The 24107-nt window shown below is 42.9% G+C and overlaps 1 protein-coding gene across 1 annotated transcript in view; it reads left to right on the top strand.

The window, feature by feature from the left end:
• Window positions 1-24107, top strand: part of tubgcp3 (tubulin gamma complex component 3) — a 44458-nt gene that overhangs the window by 8355 nt on the left and 11996 nt on the right. The window contains exons 3-11 of the mRNA XM_083758555.1: window positions 798-865; window positions 10490-10567; window positions 16582-16832; window positions 17906-18072; window positions 18701-18813; window positions 21488-21613; window positions 22249-22317; window positions 22503-22635; window positions 23546-23712. Of these exons, the coding sequence (XP_083614681.1) occupies window positions 798-865; window positions 10490-10567; window positions 16582-16832; window positions 17906-18072; window positions 18701-18813; window positions 21488-21613; window positions 22249-22317; window positions 22503-22635; window positions 23546-23712 (1172 nt within the window). The remainder of the gene's footprint in view (window positions 1-797; window positions 866-10489; window positions 10568-16581; window positions 16833-17905; window positions 18073-18700; window positions 18814-21487; window positions 21614-22248; window positions 22318-22502; window positions 22636-23545; window positions 23713-24107) is intronic.

Below are 24107 nucleotides of genomic sequence, written 5' to 3'. Positions count from 1 at the left end.
TTTAATGCAATCAAATAGGACTTTTCTGTTTGGATGTCAAGGCCAGGAAGTAGTTTTTTGCCACTCGGTAGGCGTTCCCTCATAACTTCTGGGTATGATGATGATGTCACGTGCATACCCTCTATTGTTAATCTATAAACAACAACAGAAATGCCCCCATGTGGCACAAAGCACTGTAGCCATTCCTAGTTACGTAGGACAGGTCCCCAGTTGAGTAAATGTAAACGTAACACACACACGAGTCACTGACAATTTAAGACGTGACGAGAAGCGCAGACATCCTCGCTCCTCCAACCTCTGCACAGTGCAATCTGAAATGGTATTTAAATGATTCGCATATGGCTGGCGATATATTATTTTCTCTTATTTCCAGCTGTAGGAAGGTAGTAAGGTATGACTTGTGAATGAGTCCGTCTCTGTGACTTGAGTTTTAATGCGCATGCTTGCTGGTTGAAGCCAACATGCGGGCTATATGTAAAGATTCATAGGCTAGTATGGCCAAAACATTCTTTCATCATATATAACGAGTATAAGTTTTATGAAAACTTCATCTGACTAAATAAGTGTATATTCTCTATCTACAGAAGAAACATGAAGCCATACAAGTAATGTACTACACATTCACTTTGGGATGGTTCACATGTTATTTTGGGACGGTTCTGGGACATTGGTGAAAAAAGTTAGCCCTGCTCAGTGTCCTGTACGGTCAAGCAGAAATGGCTTCATGTTTGACCATTCATTGTGCTGCTGTGTTCCAGTATCGAAGCATCATGCTTGGTTGTTTGTTTGTGTTACAGTGCTGAAGCAGAGACGAGAGGCAGATGCTGCTCTGTTCTCAGAACTCCACAGAAAGCTTCAGACTCAGGTTAGTTGTGTGTGTGTGTGTGTGTGTGTGTGTGTGTGTGTGTGTCCGTAAGCATGGGACGCACAGGAGCAGCGCATATCCGACCGACCGTTGTTTCCGCATGTCGTGTGTGTGTGGAGAGAGACACTTAAAAATGTTTGATACCCCCATTACGTGGTTTCCCACTTAGGGGTGGGCGATATGGACAAAACTTTAATCACGATATTTTTTCAAGCTTATCACGATACACGATATTATCACGATATTTTCGCGCGCGGTTTTTTATGGTTATTTTTCAAGTTACTTAACAGTACAAGGTAACAAAAATTTAAGAAATACCATTTAGACTGTATTTAGACATTTAAATACCATGAGAAACTCCTCATCGGTATGTGCACGAGCACACACACCCCACACTATTATAATGTAGCTGTCAGCAGAAACCGCTTGTTGTCATTTTTTTATATTTTATGTCTTGCAAATGTATGCTCTACCATACTATAGCATCACACAAAAGCAACAGAAATAGCAGATCCGCAAGCTCTGCTTATCGTCTCTGTCGGTGGAAATCCCATATAGGATTCAAATTCAAAAAGGGCTAAAGTAGCAGATCTACAAGCTCAAATCATGTCACTTCACTCACACATCTCGTGCTTGTGGATCTTCTACTTTTGCTGCTTTTGTGTGACGCTGTATCAGTGATGTAAATAGGTTTTCAAATATGGGTCCCGGGATGCACAGGTGGTCATTCAAATGATTCCCAAAAAGTTGTTATGAGTCCCATTTGGCCTTTAGTGTGGTCAACTTTTTGAGGGCACAAGGCCAAGTGCCAGGGCATGAAGGCCATCAATTAAAACAATGATTTTAAGTCCCCGGTCATCATTATTTTAGCTTAAAAGGTTAAGGATGATTAATTTTTTATTTATTTAAAGGCGAACATTGGTTCAGAACAGTGCTTCTTAAATAAATAATCACAGCTTTAAATAACAAAATATAAGTAGCTACTGTTGTAAAATATTGTAAACATGTCTGTAACATGGGGTCCCAGTGCAGAGATGAAAATCACAATGAAAAGGCCTATAGGACCCTGTCACCCTATAGGCTAATTCATATACATTTAATTTGGGGGTCCTTGAAATTCCTGGATAAGTCCTTGCCTGAAGAAGGTCAGTAGACCGAAAGCTTGCCAAAAATAAATTGATTGTGCGCAGATCTGAGTGTGCGGAGCTTCCCTTTATTTTTTCTCTTATTCCCTTTGTGGCTCCAGCACCTCTCTAAAGTTTTTTTCAGCGGATGAGCGGTGGTTCCTTTTCTATTGGGGTCCTTGAAATTAAAATGGCTGAGGATCACTGGATTAAACTGAGTTAATTCACAGAAAATACATTCATTTGTATAGCCCTATGTTTCTGTTCTGCCTCGTCTGTTTTTGTTCTGATATTGTCACAACTGTGATTGATATGTTCCTTGTTTTTACCTTCTAACTTTGTTTCTTAAGGTGCTTTATAAATAACATTTCATTTTACTTACTTACATAACTTTTTTTTTTTGTTATCAAATGTTTTTTATTTTAAGACAAAAATCACAAGACACGTTAACAACATGAAAGACTTAAAGCAAACAAAACACACATAAAACAACACACAAAAACAAAAACAAACAATCCCACCCACCCCTCCCCCCCCCGAGACCAAAGATGTCACAAAATGTCATCACTTCAACCACTGTGCAATGAAAACAAAAAACAAATAATAATAATAACAATAATAATGATCAAACCATGCCCCCAACCAAATCTGCAATACCAGACCAAATCTCAACGTTTTCCTCTTTTGCACCATGCAATCTTGCTGTAGACATCTCTAGATAAATGATATCCAGAAAGGTCAAAGCCCACTGGCGAAATGACAATGTATGAGGCGGTTTCCAGTGCGAAGCAACCATCTTCTTTGCGGCCGTTACGCCAGCAAAGAAGACACGAATACGGGTGTTATTTAATGGCAACTGGGATACATCGTTCAATAAGAATAGAGATGGGGAGGGTGTGATGTTAACTTGTAGAATAGTCGAAAGGTTAGTAGCAACCAAATTCCAAAATGTGAGGACACTCGGACACTCCCACACCATATGAAAGAATGTACCTATGGTGTTTGAAGTGCAGAAAGTGCAGTTGTGATTATTTAAAATCCGCATAGCACATAATCTACGGGGGGTTAAGTACGTCCTATGAACAAAATTTAGATGAATTTGTTGATGATCAGGATTCCTAGAAGACAGGATAACATTAGACCACACTGTATCCCAACTCCAATCTGGATCTAGATTTGGTATGTCATTCCTCCATACAGTATCGACAGGCAAGGTCCCATAACTAGATTCTAATAAATAATCATACAATATGGAAACAAAACCTCTTGACCTAATACCACAGATAAGTCTATGCAAAGGGTGCATTGCAAGGGGGGTCTGCCATGGCACCCCATATGTCCTCATGGCAGTTCTCAATTGTAAATAGAAAAAAAAAGAGTTACCAGGCAAGTTAAAAATATCACATAAATTCTGGAAAGAACGTAAACCATTAGCATCAAATAAATCACCCAAAGTATGAATCCCCTTGGAACTCCATCTTGGAAAACGAATAGGACGATTGTCCAAAAGCAAACCATCATTGTTGAACACTGGGGAAAACGAATTCCATTTCAAATCAATCTTGCGCAATTTTTCAGCCGCTCTCCACACTGTTACTAAATGAGAAATGATTGGCCCAAAGCGAACTTTGCATTGATTATTCGTTATGTTTGAATAGATCAGATCTCTCAATTCAACAGGATGAACCAAACTCTCCTCAAGCTCTCGCCAACAAACCTTTATAGTTGAGTCGAAATATCTTAAAAGGGGGCGAAGAGTGAAAGCCCAATAATATAATTTGAAGTTAGGCAACGAGAGACCGCCATCAGCTCTGGTCCGCTGTAACAAGGAAAGTTTAAGACGTGGGCGTTTCCTATTCCACACAAATTTAGATATAGCAGAATGAATCTTAGTCCAATACTGTGCTGGCGGTGGCAGTGGGAGCATAGAACTCACAAAATTAACCCTAGGGAGGACATTCATCTTTATGATTGATACTCGAGCTCGAAGAGAGTTGGGCAATGACGACCATCTGTCTAAATCAAGACAAATTTTGTTCAAAGTGTCACTATAATTGTTTTTAACAGTAGCTTGAAGAGACGGGAACACATCTATGCCAAGATATTTAAATTTGTTCACTACTGGGATTATGGGAGGCAGAACAACAGATCGCATCTCCTCATTTAGCGGCAAAAGGGCTGACTTTGTCCAATTGATTTTGTAGCCTGAGATGGCACTGAACTGATCAAAAATCTTAAGAATGTGTGTAATTGACTGTGGAGCATTCTCAATAAACAGTAGGATGTCGTCCGCATATAAAGAAATACGATGTTGTGTGTTGTTAACTGAGATAGGTGTGATCGCTGTGGACTGACGTACTGTCTGCGCTAACGGTTCGAGCGAGAGGGCAAAAAGGAGGGGACTAAGGGGGCAACCTTGCCTCGATGACCTGCCTATCGTGAACAGAGGAGAACAAATCTTGCCTGTTAATACCATCGCTGTTGGATTTGAGTACAATACCTTAATCAATGTGATGAATGTGGGACCAAATCCCATCTTATCTAGCACCGCCCACAGAAAAGGCCACTCCAAACGGTCAAAGGCCTTCATAGCATCGAGCGACAGCACCGCAGCAGGAGATCGGAGGTCACAAGCTCGGTCAATAATATGCAACAATCGTCTAACATTATCAGTGGCCAATCTGGTGCCTATAAAACCTGTCTGATCACAATGTACCAACCTAGTCATGTAACCCTGTAAACGACGTGCGAGCACCTTAGCAAATATTTTTAGGTCAGCATTCAACAGTGAGAGCGGCCTGTAGCTCCCACATTCCGTGGGGTCTTTGTTCTTCTTCAACAACAAAGATATAATGGCTACATTAACGTCTCTGGAGAAGGAGCCCCTTTCAATCGCAAACTGAAACATATCATGCATGTGCGGACCCAGATCATCCCAAAACAGAGTGTATAGTTCAGGTGGTATCCCATCCAAACCCGGTGACTTGCCTTTGCGCATCCCACTGACTGCTTCCTTTAATTCCGCTCTAGAAATTGGTCTGTCTAAAGCCTCTGCGTCGGCCTCGCTGAGGGTTGGTAACTGAATTGTAGATAGAAAGTCATTACATTTACCTACATTATGAACGACCTCAGAGGTGTAGAGCTCATTATAAAAATCACGAAACACAGCATTGACCTCTTTAGGTTCTGTAATCATGGCTCCAGTTGTTGACTTGACACTTACAATATCTGCAAAATGCTCATTAGACTTAAGACGTAGTGCTAGTAGATGGCTAGGCCTTGCACTATTGAAATAATAATTTTGTCGTGTACGTTTCATTTGAAACTCAGAACGACGTTTAAGAATGGAGTTAATTTCTTTCTTAACTAGCTCTCTCTGGGTTGCTGTACGTTCATCAAAGCTATTCTGGAGAGCAGAATCCAACGTGGCAAAGCGGGCCTCTAGTTCAACCAGCCTGGCCGACCTTAACTTTCTCACAGTAGAAGAATATAGTGTCGAGTTACTTCTGATAAATCCCTTAATTGAATCCCATAAAATTCTAGGGTCATCAACTGAGCCCACATTGATATTTAAGAATTCACGTAAACCAGATTGGAATTGCTCTACAAATGGCGTACTGCGCAATAGTGTGGTATTAAACCGCCACCTAGGTGCCCTATCCATCACCTGCCGTAGAGATGCTACACACAACACCGCTTTGTGATCCGAGAGAGACATTGGAAGCAATTCAACCTTGTTGATTTTGTGAAACAAATCCCTAGGGGCAAAGATGTAATCGATCCGGGAAAACGAACCATGCCTTCCAGATAGAAAAGAATAATCTCTAACTGTGGGATTAATTAATCGCCACATGTCAACCATGCCGGTCGAGCCAGCCCAAGCACGAAGTTCTGCAGATGTTAGTGACTGTTCTCTGCTTTCTGCTGCAGTGGATCTGTCCAAGCCATAGTTCCACGCCGCATTGAAATCAGAACCAACTATGATTTTAAATTCCGTCAAATCCAATAGAGTTTTAGTTAGTAATTTGTAAAATCCTTTGTCCAGCACATTGGGAGCGTAGACAGACACTAAAGCAAGCATTTTGCCCTCCAAGCGGATTTTAGCAATAGTTATTCTACCATCATTGTCAGACCAATCACCCAAAAAATCTAGTCTAATTCTGCGTCTCGCCAAGATTGCCACTCCTTTAGCTTTGGAAGTTGCAGCAGAAAAGGCCAAAACACGGTAGTGTTTATTAGCCAAACGATTGGCATCCTGTTTTAAAAGATGAGACTCCTGAATAAATGCAAAATCAATCGATTTGGAACGCAATACCCCTAAAATACTAGTTCGCTTATGAGGCACATTCAATCCATTTACATTGAAGCTTAAAAATTTAAATTCTGCCATTGTGGCTCAAAACTAATACAAGACAAGCACAGTAAAACATTACAAAGACATCCCTCTTGGTCCCGTTCCAAACACCCCACCCAACAAAAAACCACAACAACCCCACATAGAAAAGAAAACAACAATATAACAACATTATAGAAAACACATAATGAAGCTTGTAACGAAAAAACTCGTCGCTATCTTTAACCATAACCTACTCTGATTGTGCTGCGGGTGACTCCCACTACAGCAAAAAACAAAAACTTCAGAGTCTTGCATAGAAAATCAATTATATATTGAAAAGTAAATAAATTAAATTAAGAATTGTTCTATTCCCAATCATGCTACCTTGAAGAGCCTCAGTATTGATAATGAAACAGGAGAAAATAATATATATACATCAAAAAAGAAAAAAGAAAGAAATGCGTCGTTCTCATCTAATCCGTCTAACATACACATACAAAGTCCCAATAATGATAAAATAAAATACCGTAGGTTCATTTAAAAAGAAAAAGGGGATCAGTGATAAACAACAACAATTGTAGTCATAGTGTATCAGACTCTTAAAATAAAATAAAAAACAAAAATGAAAGGTTTAGACCGTTTTTTTTTATAAATGTTTTCTCCTTATTTCCATCTAGTCCGTCTAACATACATTTAAAAGCCCCAATAATGAAGAAAAAATAATAATAGGTTAATTTTAAAAGAAAAAGGGGATCAGTGACATAAACAACAACTATTTTAGTCACAGTATATCAGACTCTTAAAATGAGAAAAGTTTGAATAAATGAAAATTTTTGACAGTTTCCCCAAAGTCACAACCACTAGATCCTCTCTCATCCAAGCCATCTAAAATAAACATCGTGTAGGATTGTCAAGTGTTCACTAGGTGGGGCCAGAGGCCACATACACAGGGAGGCCCAGCACACTGTTTCAAAGAATTGTGTGGAGGAGTATGGTAAGGGGGCAGTAGAGGGCCGAAAATCACAAAGAGAGGAAATTACAAAAAAAAAAGAAAAAAAAAACAAAATGCCGGACGTCAGGGATGATAGTGATGTCATTGTCCATTCCTTCTAAGGTTAACATAGGAATCTCCTCTTTTTTTCCACGTAGAGAAGGAAAAAAAAAAAGCGTCACCATTGTTTGTCACTGAGCCGTCTGGGCTAAATAATGTTCATGATCGCGTCCAGTATACGCTTGGTATCACGTTACTTCAAGTATTATATGAAATAACAACGTTCAATCTCACATACACGCACGCACATCCGCACCATACAAATCTTCACGATGCTTTAAAATAATAAAACAATTAATTAATTACAAACCTATCAGCGCTTAATCCCGTATGCGCGCACGCACTTACATTCACGTACACTCACACACGTATACACACGCGCACACACATACATACCCACACACAGTCACCGTCACACACACACACACACACACACACACAAAATAATAATAAAATAAATAACAGGTTACATTCGGACCTCAGAATTAAATCTCTCCATGCATCTGCCCTCCCCCCCCCCCCCCCCCCCCCCCCAGAAAAAGAAAAGAGCAAACGAGTGTCGGAGACAGTTTAGTATAAAATGTAATAGATAAAATAAGAAATATAACAAATGTGCGTCCGACCCCTCCCTATCCCAGCTTCCATCCAAAAGTATGTTCACTTGGATAATTAAAAAATATATATATAATAATAATAATACTGGATCGTTTAAAGGAAAATAAAATATTAAGTATGGGGAAGAGGAATCAAAGTAACAACAAAAAAAAAGAGGAAGAGATGTGGTAGCTAGCTTGGGGATAGTTCTAGATGTGTGGTAGTTACCACACTTAAACAAACATTACGCGGTACCGTTGTCGTCGGCGGGAGGAACGTCCCCGTCAGGTCCAGCAGGTCCAACAGCAGCAGCGTTCGGGTCCGGCCGGGGGGCGATCCGTTGTTCATAGAACTTCATGGCTTCTGCGGCGGTCTTGAAGTTATGAGTAGAGTTCTTGAAGTCCACTTTTAACAAGGCAGGAAAGGCGAGACGGAACCGGATTTTCCTCTCGAATAATAAGGATTTTATTCTCGAGAATGACGAGCGAAGTTTGGCTGTAGCAGCAGCATAATCAGGATAAAAAAGAACCTTCCGACCTCGCCAAGTAAGTTGGTTCCGATCCGCTCTCAGCGCCCGGGCCTTGTCTTGGAAGTAGTGAAAACGTACAATCATCACCCTGGGCTTTCCAGGGAGTCCCGGGCGTTCGCTTCCGATCCTGTGAGCCAAGTCCAAGACAGGAGGCGCCCCGTACACATCTGCACCAAGCACCTCCACAAAAAAGTTAGACATAAACTTGATTGGGTCGTTCTTCTCAGCTCCCTCCAAAACGTTCGTAACTCTCAGGTTGAATCTGCGGGCACGATTCTCGTAATTCTCCAAGCGGTCAACCAGGGTTTCATTTTCAGTCTTCAGCCGCTCACAGAGTCGCTCCAATGCGATAGCCCGGTCAGAGTATTCTACCATGCCCTCTTCCAGGTCGCTGAGACGCTGTTCATGGTCAGCAATGCTCGATTTGACTTCCCCTAAAGATGTGTCGATGGAAGAGAGAGCCTTTGCAATCAGATTTTCAGCCATTTCCTTCATTGCTTCAATCAGAACCAAGCGGAGCTTATCCAGATCAGGGGGAAGATTAGTATCAGAGCCAATGCTAGCAGTAGCATCGGTGCTAGTCGCCGGTGGCGCTGGAGCCGACATAGGAGGAGTCGCCATGTGGCTTGTTGCTGCAGGCTGTTGCTGTGGGGTAGTATATGAGCGTATATTCTTCTGACTCTGACGGCCACGACCTCCCGCCATAACAAGACTAGTACTCAAACTTCACTTATAAAACAAAACAAAAAAAAATGTAACTTAAATCAGTGTAAGCGAAGTTTTTAAACACAAAATAGTGGGAGCCACCCTTCCGCGCGTCCGCTCTCGTTCACATCGCCGCCGGAAGTCTACTTACATAACTTTTGAATGAGGGCTTGGTTTAGAAAAGATTATTTTGTGCTAAAGTAATACATTGAATAACATGTAGATGTTAAGGCTAAACTGGCATAGGCATTGTGGGGGTGCAGGACTGAGGACTCTGGAGATAAATCAAGTGTAAAAAGCATTTTGTACACTTGTGTGCTTATGAACATTTACCACGTTATGTCCGCATTGATACAGAAATTAATGATTATTAAGCGAGCGACGCGTGTACAGTGAGCGGCGCGCGCTCTGGTGCTTGGCTACTAGCCGTGGCCAGCCTAACGCCAGGGCTCCACCGGGCGCGTTGCGTCTCCGTCGCGTGCGTCAACAAACGAACCAGTTCAATTTTAATGGTGACCCCTTCATTGATTAAAAGGGGAACATTCTGTGATGGTGACGGAGACGCGATGCTGATGCGCCCGGTGGAGCCCCGGTGTTACGGACAATTTACTCTGTAGCGTAGCAGACGATAGCGTGGTAAATGGTGGTGGAGGAGTCCTGCAGTCTATGCTGTTGTTTTGTGAGTTTATATCCATGAAGACGAGTCACGTTGGTCTTAACACACGGGCTCTGTCTGTGTGACAGACGTGGAGTTCTTTTTGGGAACTATAAACACGTCGCCCTTCCTCGACATGTTGAGCTGTTTACTAGTTACTACATGAGGCTACAGCTCAGCGCAATGCTGTTTCCCTCTGCCTAGAAGAAAGGGGGCGGGGACTTTGGGAGTGCTGAGAACTCAACAGAGTTATAAGCAAACCACGCCGTCCATTGGGGTGCCGTAGCAACGTGTGGTTAGCTTGTAGATCTTTTATTTTTTGTGAACGAAACTGTCGTACTGCAGAAGTAAAAATTACGGCATAGAACTGCATATATAGAGTGTGCATTCACTGTCTGATGCAGCACATTTATCGTGATGAAAACGATAACTCTAAAAAGCCATATCGTGGAGACGTTGTATCGTCCCGACGATAATTATCGCCATATCGTCCACCCCTATTCCCACTCCATGTGACGTAAGAGTGAATTGGTCGCCCGAGCATGAGAACTTGCATGTTTGCTGTATTCAGGGTCTGCGTGTTCTTTTAACTGAATGTGTGGTGTTGTATTGTGTGTGTTGCGTGAGCAGGGCGTCCTGAAACATCGCTGGTCTGTCCTCTACTTGCTGCTCAGTCTGTGTGAAGATCCTCGCAAGCCGTCCACCAGGGTGAGTCCAGCACGGACGGCACGCACACAGTGTTAATCCAGCATACATAAATGTGTTGCGTCGGGGAAATGGATCGATATGATTTATTTCATGAAAAAGCATGGTTCTCAGTTTCATCCACTGCTTATACCCTATATACGTGGTTCACCAGGGTCCCCAGGGCTCTATACTAGGTCCTCTCTCCCCTTCTACAACTATGTCTTTGCAGAAAATGGAGAGAATGTCCGCACACTGTTGAGTAGCAAAATCCCAGTGGGAGCTACTCAACAGTAAAATTCCAGTGGGAGCTACTTTAAAGTAAAATTCCAGTGGGAGCTACTCAACAGTAAAATTCCAGTGGGAGCTACTCAACAGTAAAATTCCAGTGGGAGCTACTCAACAGTGTGCGGACATTCTCTCCTTCTCCTGTACGTATCTTGTTGTTCAGTTTTCTAGAGATGTGCGTACTTTCCTTTGGATTCCGTTTCCAACCTGCTACAAGCACACACAGCAATGCGAGTTTGTAGACAGGGATATTCTCGCCAGATGTTTTCCCCCCAGAATAGGGACAGCAGGGCTCATGTGGCTATGCATTTTGCAGTGTGTTTGTTGAGCTCATACTTTGGACTGCACCGTACTTGCCGTGCTTCCTTCAGCAAGAACTCAGCCATGCTGTCCTCGCCCTCAGACTGTTTTGCTTACAGTCAAGCTCATGCACCTTGGTTGAACAACTTAGAAAAAGCTGTCATTGCAGTTTAGTGTGAGTATCTGAGAATTCTGAAGCTGCCAAAAACGAAATTCAAAAGCATTTTCTTTCTAGATTCAAAACTATTCTCTATTCAAAATGATTCTCGATTCAATAAATAGGATTTCATCACAATCTACTCCAGCCAACTGAAGTGACTATACTACAGTAACTTGAAAATGACATGATGTTTACTGTGATTAGGATAAGCTTTCATTTCATATAAAAAACACCATGTAGTGAAAACTTTGAATCGATTTTGAATCGTTCATAACGGGAATCGCAATTCTTATTCACTTTGCAAGATATCTTGCTCCATTGATTAGAAAGTGATAATCCAAAAATAGGCTCCTCGTTGATTTAACATTGAATGTTTTTAGCACATAAACGGATGCAAACAAAGTTGATGCCATTTGATCCAGATCTTCAAATAGTAAAATCCACAGGAAGTTCACAAAAAAAGGATGCCGTACCAGTTATTTATTTATTTGCAGAATCAGCTTTGTTTGCATTTGTTTGTGCTAAAAAGTGACTTCGCGAGCTATTTCACTGCGCAATGTAAGTCAATGAGAGGCAGTACTAACATTTTCATAATAACATCTACAAGACGACAACCACGGCTGCAAAGACTGCAAAGAAGACTCCGTGGTGTGCTTGGACGCGAGCGATGGAAGAGCGTTTAGTAGCACTTTGGCGTGAGAACCCTTGCCTTTTTGACGTTTCCCACGAGCTGTTCCACGACAGGATCGAGAAGGACAAGAGTTGGCTAGAAATTGCCATTGCTCTTCAACTGCCAGGTGAGAAGAACGGGCACTTCACGATGCCTTAGAACATCATATATTAATGACAGTTTGAAACATACATTCTGGAATGCATAACAAATTACTATGCTTTTTTTCTTTTTTTTCCTTTTTTACATTTTGTCTTTCAGTTGAGGAGGTTCACGCCAAGGCCAAAAAGCTGAGAGCCCTGTATTCAAGAATGTTGAAGCCCAAACCTACTAGTGCGAGTGGGAGCCAATGCCTCACGTCCAGGCAAAAGTGGCTCATCCGGGACATGGATTTCATAAAACAACATATTGTTCACCGTGCACCCAAGACCACCGTAAGTTATAAAGTTCATAGACGTCATTTTCTCTAGGTTTTTAAGTTTTTTTTAAGTCTTTTCTAGGTATTTTTATTTTATTAATTTTTTTACTTTGTATATGAATATGAGTATGAATAATAAAGTCATACTCTACTCACTGGCATCATCTGTACTACAAGTGATGTTTATCAAACACAGGATAAGATGTAAGTTTCCTTTGTGCAAGCACATGCCTAAGAGTGTAGGGCTACTATAGTAATTAGTTAATTGGAAAACTTGAGTACTATGAGCTATACAATATTCAACACATGCCAACATCAAATGCCTTCATGGCAGTGGGGTTCATTGTTAACATAAGGATACGTCTTATCAGTCCACAACTCAATAACACAATGAGACAGACAATAGGTCCATATGAGAATTAAAATGGGAGGTAGTAGTGTTAAAATATTACTAAAACCGATCACTAACTAACAAGATCGTTGCTGCTATGCTGACATAGTCAGGCTTCCTCTTGGACTGTTTCTTAATGATCTGGGGTTGGCCATTATCTGGATGGCATTTGTCTTGCACCTCACCGTGTACAGATTGTAGCACTACCCGTAGCCCGCTGGGCACACCCCTCTGAAAGCCTCTGTACAGTGGACACAATGGCCCCTCTTCCAACAGCGTTGGTACCGGTTCAGTTATTTTTCCCCGTTCATTTTTTTTTAGTGTTTCCACTGAAAAGAAATTGGTTCAGAACCATAAAAGTTGTTTCAGAACTGGTTCTGTGAAAGCACCAATAAGGTTCCAGGAATCTAGAACGGAACCACTTCTAGAGCCAAAGTTCTTCTGGTGGAAAAAGGGCCTTTTGTGTGGTGCACCCATAGAATGTCCTTCCCCCGGATTGGCAACGGGGCAGACCACTCAGTAGTCTAACCACTTCACATCCTCAGACATATGGGCCCTGGCCTGAGGAATTTAAAGATGCTGAATTCCATACATCATCAAGACAATAACGAAGAACAACCATTCCCCCCCAGAAGGGACAGGGCTTAATTTGTAGGTCTGCTATTTTTGAAAAATGTGGCGCAAATCTATATATATTCTTTCAGAGCGAACATTTTTAACTAAATCTTTACTTCTGGAAGGTCCCTGGAACAACATATTTTCAGGTGGGGGTGGAGGCATATTACACGTGGGGTCCTTGACATGAAACATTGAGCACCAATGATACAGAAACATGAGGTTTTTCAGAAAACTGTCGACGTCAGGCCAAAATGCGTTATGGGATGTTTTCATGAGTAAATAGAAGTATTGAACAATGCCAACATTTAATTGTATTTATAACTGTAGTTAACAACATTTCTGTTTCATCTCTATTCCAGCTTGACGTGCAAACCTGTGAACCGGATGATGAAACGGAAGATGAAGACACGCACGACTTTGAACCGAGTTCCCGATCATCTCAGTCATTTTGGAAACTTGGCAGCGCAGGAATTGATGCAAATCAAAGACCCAATCACTCTAATCCGATTAAAAAGGAGCATCTATGATATGATCTGTGACGAGCAATCTGCTGAAATGAATGGAACCTCCTCGTCCTCATCGCCACCGGCACCGTACTCCTTCAACCCCACCATTCTACCCCGCCACCGCCACAGTCTGGACCACAGTGCACGTTCCATCAGGATTCTTCTCTGCCTCAAGGCCCCCAGTCGCATCCACAGTACATGTCCCACCTGGGTTTTCACTCTCAAAACTATTTGCAATCTCTGCAAAACTCTGATCCAAGTGAAAGCCTGTGAAAAGATATGCTACATTGTACGATTGTATTGTACCCCCCCCCCCCCCTCCTTATTTTTTTAATGATTTGTTATTATTGTGATTTGGGGACTTTTTGCCTTTATTAGGCAACAGTACAGTAGATCGACAGGAAAGGGGGAGAGAGATGGGGAGTGCCACGCGGCAAAGGCCGTCTGGCTCGGGAGTCGAACCCGCGGCTCGCCGTCCGACTGGCTTGGCAGCCTAGGTGCCCAGACGGTTGAGGTAACCGTCCGGGCCGTTTAATTTATTTATTATATTCAGCTATTACTGTACATTGTGTGTGTCTGAGCAAATAGATGTTTTTTAATGGCTATACATTGTTGCTTCTTTGAATGCATGAACACACATCTTTGTTTTTTGTGGTTGGTAAAGCACTAAAGCCGTTGGTGTTGGAATTTTCATATAAAACCAATTGTTATTTCACATCATTTTCAATAAATGCTTCAAACAAAGGTTACTAAAAGTCTGTCTGAACATGCAGTTGAAACATCACAAGCAACTTGAATTATTGTATTTAAGATATTCTGTATGACATGTTTGAATAATAATAGAACCACAATCGCAATTGCATTTTCTATTGGTTTTAATCATATGTGGCCGTGGGCATCACTGGTGTGAGTGCACATGCAGGAGCTTATAATTATACTGTATTGTACTGCAGATCCTATACGATGGACGGGCTGCTTGTAGCAAATGGCTACTTCCACTCCATAGCTAAATAGTGTTTTTGGTTCATTTTACAATTTACATATATGTGACCAGATTTGACTGAGAGCCAGCCATCACGAAAATTCCAGCTTTTCACCAGAAGAGAAAACCTTTTTTAAATGAGTTAATAGCACAGGCAGACTCTTCACATCCTAGAGCATATCTGAAATAAGTGTGAGAGCTGAAATCGACATGTAAATTTGAAATAAATGCTTAAACGTGTAGCTAGGTGTAATGTTAGAGACCACAGAAGTGAACCTTAACCTTTCAAGCCTGCTTTCTCAACTCGCTTTCTCTCGTTTTCTGCAAGACATTCCTCTATAAGCCATATCTCCAAAACTGGTGGGTCAAACTGAACAACCAATATGTCAATTTAAAGCTATGATTCCCTGCTTTCAAATGACATGAAAAAACAAATTAAAAAAGGGAATTATGGAATTAATTTATTCCTACATTTAGATTTTAATTATTTTATTACTATTATTTTAAAATAGTCCCCAAAAAAGCAAAGATTTTCATGAAATCTAAGAAATTCCATAAATTACAAAACTAATGTTTAAGAAGTAGTGAATAGTGGAAATGCATTGCTTTGCACTGCATTGTGCGCTTGTAGATTGGCTATTTTCATTCGTTTGGGTCCCGGGCAAAAATCTATTTTGGCTCATGGGCTAAAAAGTTGTGTAGTTGTGTACTACAGAACCACTGTAGTACACAACAGGCAACAATGTCTGATAGAAAAGGAGCTGAAATATTATTCGTGGCAAGGAACCGACAGCGACATTTGAGAAGTCCCAAAAGCATGTTCTATCAACATCCATGCTTAGCCCAGGAGATTACGGTAGTAATTATATAATGTGTGAGAGAGGGCTGAAACAGTTGGGGGATTTCACTCAAACTTAGTAACTAAACAGTTCAGTTATTTTCTACTACCAGTCAGTGGTTCTACCCATAGCCGGTAATACATGTACAGTTTGAAGCTGATTTGGATCGAGATTCATTTTTCTTTTCCCCCAAGGCCACATGAGCACAAGTTCAAAGTTGATCCCTATGCTTTTACATGGTATGTGGTGTGGAGTGCTCTGCAAAAAGTGTTTTCATCGTGCCTACGAGCTGTTCAGCGTTTTATTATTATTTATTTACCCAGGGTAGTTTATGCATGTACTATGTGTACAGTGTACTATATGTAAACTCTTAATTTCCATTTTCCAGCCATTCAGTAATTTTTATATATATTTTTTTAATATTCTGGGGACCACCCAAAATATTTGTTTTAGTCCTTAAAAAAGAAAATCAATAGTTTCTTACAATTTATTTCATTGGTTAGTTTATAGGTGAAGTGAACCTAGTGTAAGTGATTTTCCTTGGTTAAAATAAGTGTTTAAAAGCTCTATATTGTCATGGCACTCATTGCTATAGAGTGTTTGTTCAGTAACCGGAGTCTCCATGTCTCTCCAACCTTTATTAAACGGAATGCATTTTCTGAAACTGAAACTGAGATACCAATTTGATCTAATCGGGACAGAGAATGCAGTCAGGATACATATTAAACAAGTGTAATTGTAATTGATGACACAAAGACATGAGACAAAGACAAGAACTGGAACACTTCCAGCTCAAATAGCTTAACCTTTTTAACAAAAAAAACTTGACCTCACACACCCCCCTCTTTCTCCTTGCAATTCCCCAGGTGGGCAGCTATGGGGCGCTGTTCGCCCAGGCACTCCCCAGAGACGCCCATTCCACCCCTTTCTACTGCACCCGTCCACAGAGCTTGGCCCTCGGCTACGCGGAGCAGCGGACAGGGGCCACTGGCGGCGCCACGGTGGTGGCCGCCGGCCCCGGGGCCCTCTCTGCCAGCATGGGGACCAGCGGCATCTCCAGTTTAGGGGTGTATTCACTGAATGGACCCACGCCACCTCCACATTCACTGCTGGCCGGGTGAGAATATACCCCCCCCCCCCGAGTGGCTGTGTGTGTTATTTGTCCCTCCTCTCTCGACTTGTGAAAGCCTTCGCTACTATTATTGACCCATTTAGACCTGAGGAACGATTCCACAAATGCCTTCTAAGTCCTGACAGTTTTCTGAAAAGCCCCATGTTTCTGTTACAGTCGTTCTTAAACATTTTCATGGACCCCCAAGGACCCCCAAAAATATATGTAATTGGGTTAGGGTTAGTCGCCGACCCCCCCCCCCCCCCCCCCCCCCCCACATCTGAAAATATTTTGTTCGCTGTGAACGAATATATATTCAAAGATTTACAAGCTCGTAGAGCTTGTAGATCTGCTATTTTTCAATAGCTAAAGTATAACATAATGCTTAAAACGTCAAAAGGTGTTCATGTCCCGAAGTATCGGCTGCTTGTCATTCAGCCAAGGCCATTCATTCTAACTGTTTCATGAGGGCATTTCATTGCTTTTAGTGCTATCTATAATGCAGGAGCCATCCATAATCTAATGTCTCTTGCCTTGGCTGGCTCACCTTTTTTGTTTTGTTTAAAAGGCCTATCCTTAATCCATGCTTAAAAGAGCATTTACAGTGTTGAATTGTGATTAAAGGTCCTCTTATCTATTGGACCTTTAATTATGCATAGACGTTCATGAAACGGCATACTTATATCATAGTTTATTGACTTGTCTAGTGTACTGTATTCACAGAGTGTTTCTAAATGGACTATTAATGCTACAAGAGCTTAGTAACAGACTAGAAGTGAATTAAGCTCTAGTTTCATTAGAGGGAACTTGATACAAACATTTAAAAACAATAAACTCTTATTAATCTAAACTCCTATTCAAGAACATATGTTTTGCATGAATTATTTCCCCGTTTGCTTGGATGAAATATACAGTATGTACCAATTCCAATCCCAGAAGACTGGCATTAGCAAATCCATGTTTGTTTGTACAGTATGTCTTGCATTCATGCATTTCTGTACATTGTATGTACGCATGTGTGTGTGCATATTTGTCTATTTATGTGCATGTCTCTCTCTCTCTCTCTCTCTCTGTCTCAGACAACAGTCCGTGGTCGGTCAGCCCCTCGGCTCTCGCTTGGCGTGGGCTCTTCCTGTGAGCTCGTCCCCCTCCTCGGCCTTGGCTCCGACTACCTCACGTCCGCCCCTCATCCCCCCCGCCCTCTCCAACAGGGCCGTCCGCCCGCGCCGAGACGGAGACCCCAACGGTGCGTCTTAAAGGGACAGTTCACCCGCTGGAAGAAACTGCAGTCACTCGATCGTTAATAGTATTTGTAGTAGATAACAGTAGCACAGTTTGAAGTTTGCACCCCATATGGCCAGAAACATTATGTAGTCTGTGTGTGTTTGACTATACGGTTTGACTGGATTGCTGAATTCCTACAATGACCATAATGCTTTGGTGCACTGCTCCAAAGGGAGGGGGGGGGGGCTGTCTTACTGGACTGTAGGTCCAGGAAGGAAGCGAACCAGGGGGTCAGATAGTTTATATCATTGTTCTATTGCCAGATTTGTTATAACCAGCTCCTTCGTCTTAAATTGTACTTTACTGCCTGAAACACAATTACTGCACACCCGATAATGTTTTTCCCCCCCGTCCTCTCTGTGTCCCTGTTCCCTCGAAGATCGCTATGAAATAAAACATAATAACTCAGTAATTCTCTTTAATCTCTGAGACGACACGACAGGCTATACTGTGACCTCGCCCCTCGATCTGCAGTAGCACTACAACTGTGGCCCCAGTAACCCCATGCTCCACTATAAATCCTCCTCTTCTCTCCCCCCTCTCTCTCTCTCTCTCTGTCATTTTTATTCCCTCGGTGTGCTGGTTTTCAGCAGAGGTAAGCGAGGCGATGCTGGTGCGCGACCTCCTCTATGTGTTCCAAGGCATCGACGGCAAGTTCATCAAAATGAACGCCCAGGAAAACTGCTACAAGATGGATAGCAAGGTACGCAGTGCTTTAAACATGCCCGGCAGTCATATTTAGACTAACTTTATGAGATGTAAAGCAACGCAGCAACACTATAAATACCACCTTTATCCGTTGACTGTGACGTTCAAGACGTAGAGGGTTGGAGCAACTGGTACCTTTGTGTGAATGGAATCCATCACATAATTAACCGTGCAGTACAGCCCATCAGTTCCTCTGCACTCTCTGTTGTAAACGGACTGAAAGGGGTGAGAATCTATGCCTCTGGAGTTCTGCGTTCAGTCTAGCATTATCGCTTGATTGATAGCAACATTATCGGCTGAACTCCATAAGTTCTACCTGTTTGGCAGCAAACGGTGCTAACTCAATCATGCGGTGCTCTCAAATTTCTAGGTCTCCGTCCAAGATCTCTATTTAATCGCTGCATAGCGCAGAGAGATTGGACCACAGCTGTCCATAAAAAAAAGGGTTATTTGGGGGTAGTGCTGTCGCCTCACAGATAGAAGGTGCTGGGATCGATTCCCGCTGGGGGCGTGTTCTCTCCTCCGCGTCATCAGTACCCATACCCGGGGCGGGGTTGGCGAAAGGGCCTTTCTGTGTGGAGTTTGCATGTTCTCCCCGTGTCCCCTAGGGTAGGTACCCTCACATGTTCTCCCCGTGTCCCCTATGGTAGGTACCCTCACATGTTCTCCCCGTGTCCCCTATGGTAGGTACCCTCACATGTTCTCCCCGTGTCCCCTATGGTAGGTACCCTCACTGGCCAGCCGGGGCACCTGATGGAGGGTAAATGAACGGTTTGGAATAACGTGGTCCTTCCACGTGCTACGTCCGGACGGGGAAACTCCCCCCTGTCAGGTGAAAAAAGCAGCTTGGACTCCTCATGCATAGAAGGAAGCATGAGGTCAGTTCGCTGCCCTCCCCAGGTTGGCAGAGGAAGTGTAGCGCCCAGGATTACATTAGATAATTGACACTGAAATAAATGGGTTGCAAAATCGTGGGATAAAAATTAAAAATACATAAAAAGGGTTATTTTAATCTTAACTCACCAGTCACTGTATTGTGGTTCAACACCTCATGGGCTTTACAGAGAGCTGGAGTCAGTGCTGAAGTATTGATCGCCCTAATATATGAGATATTTCATTTCCATGTCAGAAATGCACACACAGAGTTTTCCTTTCCACACATACACACACACACACACACGTTTTCTTTAATGTACTGACCCTTAGCCGCACACATAGATGACACGCATACTCAATCTTGTACCCACACGGACGTGACACGCACACACACACGCACAGACGCACACAATGGAGCTCATATCAAGACCACAGTTGTTGTCTTAAAAAGCTTCAGGGAGATCCAACAGATCAATACGACGCTCTTTGGCTCCAAGCCACATCGACCACTCTCTTCTTCTTCTCCTCTGTCTCTGACGCTGTTTACCTTTTTCTCTCCTCCTCTTCTCTGTTGGGTATTTCAGCTCTGTCTGTCTAACCCGCACGCAGGCACTCACACACACAGTCTCTCTGCCCCTCTCTCTATAAACTAAATATAGAGCCTTATAGAGTGCTGTCGTCATGCTATATTAGACAATAGTCCATTAAGTGCGCGGGTTGTGTGGATGCTACGTCTCTAACAAGCACTTAGCGGCGGTGACAGTGACCCAGGAGGGTGGAGGGCAAGGGCAAGGGGCCGCCTGGGAGCTGGACGGTTCCCGGTAAGATCCCCGGCTCCTCCTGCCCTTGCCCGTCAGTGTCCTACAACTCCTTGAGCAAGACACGGAAACCCCTAAGTGCTCCCGGTGATGAGCAGGTTGGTGCCTTTCATGGTTGCCTCCACTGTCTGGTGAATGTACCTGCTGTGTGTGTGTGTGTGTGTGTGTGTGTGTGTGTGTGTGTGTGTGTGTGTGTGTGTGTGTGTGTGTGTGTGTGTGTGTGTGTGTGTGTGTGTGTGTGTGTGTGTGTGTGTGTGTGTGTGTGTGTGTGTGTGTGTGTGTGTGTGTGTGTGTGTGTGTGTGTGTGTGTGTGTGTGTGTGTGTGTGTGTGTGTGGTAAGGCTGCTTACAGTCGATTTTCAATTGTTTTGTATTCATAGCAGATCTACTAGCTTGCCGTGTGTCAATTTGAGCCGTGTTTGATCTTCTACATCTGCTGTCTTTGAAAGTGTGAAAACTACTGATTTAGAACGCATTTGAAGACTTTTGACCTGAGATCAGATTCTAAAAATGTCTTCTACATGCTGACAGTTGTCGTAAAAAGCTTTGTTTCTATGTCAGTGGTTCTTCAATTAGAAGACCTACAAGCTCGTAGCATGCCACTCGGTGGTGCGCTACGCTACGTATTTATATGCAAATATCATGACCAATGGCATTGCAAGACTAAACAATGAACATCAATGATGATGTTTAGGTGAAAAAAGAACAGAAAAAAAGGAATTAATTAAAATAAAAATGTTGACGAATAGGCTTGCAGGGTTAAAGGAGCATTCAGTGATTTGGGTGATTTGGAACCCCCCCAGGTCCGCTCCGTTAACAAGATGTGCACATGCTCTACAGTGGGAGACACGCAACAGACCAAGGCCCGCCTTCACTATTCAAAACTATTCAAAAGACTACGACTAAAACTATAATCTAAATTTGCTGCCAAAAACAACAGTGCTTCCAGGTCTCATCTCCCGCTGTGCGTCCTCAGGTGGTGGTGTGCAAGTCTCTGAGGGACATCAGCAGCCGACTGGCCGAGCTCGGCTGGCTCCACAACAAAATCCGAAAGTACACCGACTCCAGGAGCCTCGACCGCGCCTTCGGACTGGTCGGACAGGTGTGTGTGTGTGGGTGTGTGTGTGTGTGTGTGTGTGTGTGTGTGTTAGGGCATTCACTTCTAGTAATTTTTACTAGTTGACTAGTTGTTGACTCACTGTTTTACCTATTTCTTTGTCTTTTTATGCATTTTTTATGTCGTTTGGTGTTTTTTGCATTTTTTTGTACTTTGATTGTGCCTTGATTGTTATGTTGTTACATTTCAAAACTACATTGGTGACTATAACTATAATCTACCTGATCTTGAGGCCTACAAAATCGGGGAAAAAATATATAAATAAACTTTTTTTTCTTCTTCTTATCAACTAGTCAACTAGTACCAACAAGGTTGACTAGTGAACTAGTCGACTAGTTGCTTAATGCCCTAGTGTGTGTGTGTGTGTGTGCGTGTCAGAGTTCGTGTCGAAGTGTCCTTGAGCAAGACTCTGAACTCTGCTCCTGATGTACATGTCGGTGCCTTGCGTGGTTTCCTCTGCCATCGGTGTATGAATGAATGGGTGAATGTAATGCACAATATATGCAAAGCGCTTTGGATAAAAGCACCATTATCTGAGCACGTGCCTGTGTATCTGTAATTCTTCAGGGCACGTGTCTATCAGTAGTCCACTTAACATGTTTCTCTGTCTCTCTCTCTAGAGTTTCTGTGCCTCTCTCCACCAGGAGCTGCAAGAATACTACAGACTGCTGTCTGTGCTCCATTCGCAGGTAAACCCCTCACTATGAACGGGTGATACGTAGTACTGTTTACACCACAGACGACACTCAGAACTTATAAGCTTGAAGATGAGCTGCTATTTCTTCCATGTACAGAGATGATGCTAAATTGTTTAATCATCCCCCCCGTGCGCACGTGTGTGTGTGTGTGTGTGTGTGTGTGCGTGCGTGTGCAGCTGCAAGTAGAGGACGACCAGGGAGTCAACCTGGGCATAGACAACAGTTTAACGTTGAGGAGACTGCTGGTGTGGACCTACGACCCCAAAGTCCGACTCAAATCACTGGCGGCCCTCGTCGACTTCTGCCAAGGTCTGTGTGTGTGTTTAACCCATTTCGACCGAGACCAGATTCTACAAATGTCTTCTAAATCCTGACAGTTTTGTGAAATACCCATGTTTCTATGTAAGTGTTTCTCAACCTATTTCATGTCAAGGACCCCCAGAATTCTCTGTATTTGGCTGTGGGCCCCCATCTTAAATTGCGGTTCCAGGAACCCCCCAGAAGCAAAGATTTGAAAACATTTTTCAAATTTTCAAAAATAGCTGACCTACAAGCTCGTAGCGTGGCACTTGGTGCCGCGCTATGAGCTTGTAGATCTGCTATTATTCAATAGCTAAAGTGTAACATAATGCTTAAAACACCAAGAGGGATTCCCGCCCAGAATGAGTTAAAAACAGTGTTTGCTTCGCGCCTGTGTTGTTCTTGTTCGTCACAAGAACAACACACATTGGAATTCGAAGGCCTCATACACACACACACACACACACCAAACGCATTTTCTGTGTTCCGTCTGCGTTTGATGGCCGCCTCAATGCTTTTCCAATGGGATTCACACGGTTTGACCAAACATTCGTGTTTGATGGGCAGAACACAGCCATCAAACACAAGTGTTTGGTCAAACCGTTTCACTTCCATTGGAAAAGCATTGAGGCGGCCATCAAACCGACAGAACACGTACACGTACGTGTGTATGGGGCCCTAATAGTAATGGCCCCCACCTATTAATGTCAACGAAGGCGCGCTCACCCACCAAATTCAACGATGCAAGGACAGTACACCGAGTCTACTTCCGCGTTTTTGATGCCCCAAATGAGGACGATTAGAGGGGGCAGTAGTGTCTTAAATGCGGACGTCTTGTAATACCAGATTCAATAATCCTCTGCCTTCCTGGTGGCTCGGCGTGTGTGTGTGTGTGTGTGTGTTTGTGTGTGTGTGTCAGGCCGTAAGGGAGGCGAGCTGGCCTCCGCCGTCCATGCCTACACGAAGACGGGAGACCCTCAGATGAGAACTCTGGTTCAGCACATCCTCACCCTGGTGTCTCACCCCATCCTCAACTTCCTGTACCGCTGGATCTACGACGGGGAGCTGGAGGACACGTATCACGAGGTGCACGCACACACACACACACACACACACACACACACACACACACACACACACACACACACACACACACACACACATACACATACACATACACATACACATGCACACGCACGCACACGCACACACACCATTACCGCATTTACGAGGTACACACAGACTGAAGTATTGATCGTCCCGTGGTTTGGATTCTAAAGACTCCTATACACGTCATTAGTGTTAAGTTGATGGTGGACGGAATTGTCATACAAAAATTTGCGGTGTCATTGTGTTTTTTGTCATTGAACAACGAAACATTTGAATAAAAAAGTTTTTTTTTGTTTTTTGCCTTTTAGGCTTCTCAATGACAAATAACTTCAAAACACAAAGAAATTACTGACATATTTAATAATTGTATA

The sequence above is a fragment of the Protomyctophum parallelum genome, assembly GCF_964188405.1.
Source record: "Protomyctophum parallelum genome assembly, chromosome: 23".
NCBI classification, from domain to species: Eukaryota; Metazoa; Chordata; class Actinopteri; order Myctophiformes; family Myctophidae; genus Protomyctophum; species Protomyctophum parallelum.
Note: the sequence above shows the minus strand (reverse complement) of the source record. Positions and strands in the feature narration are given on the sequence as shown.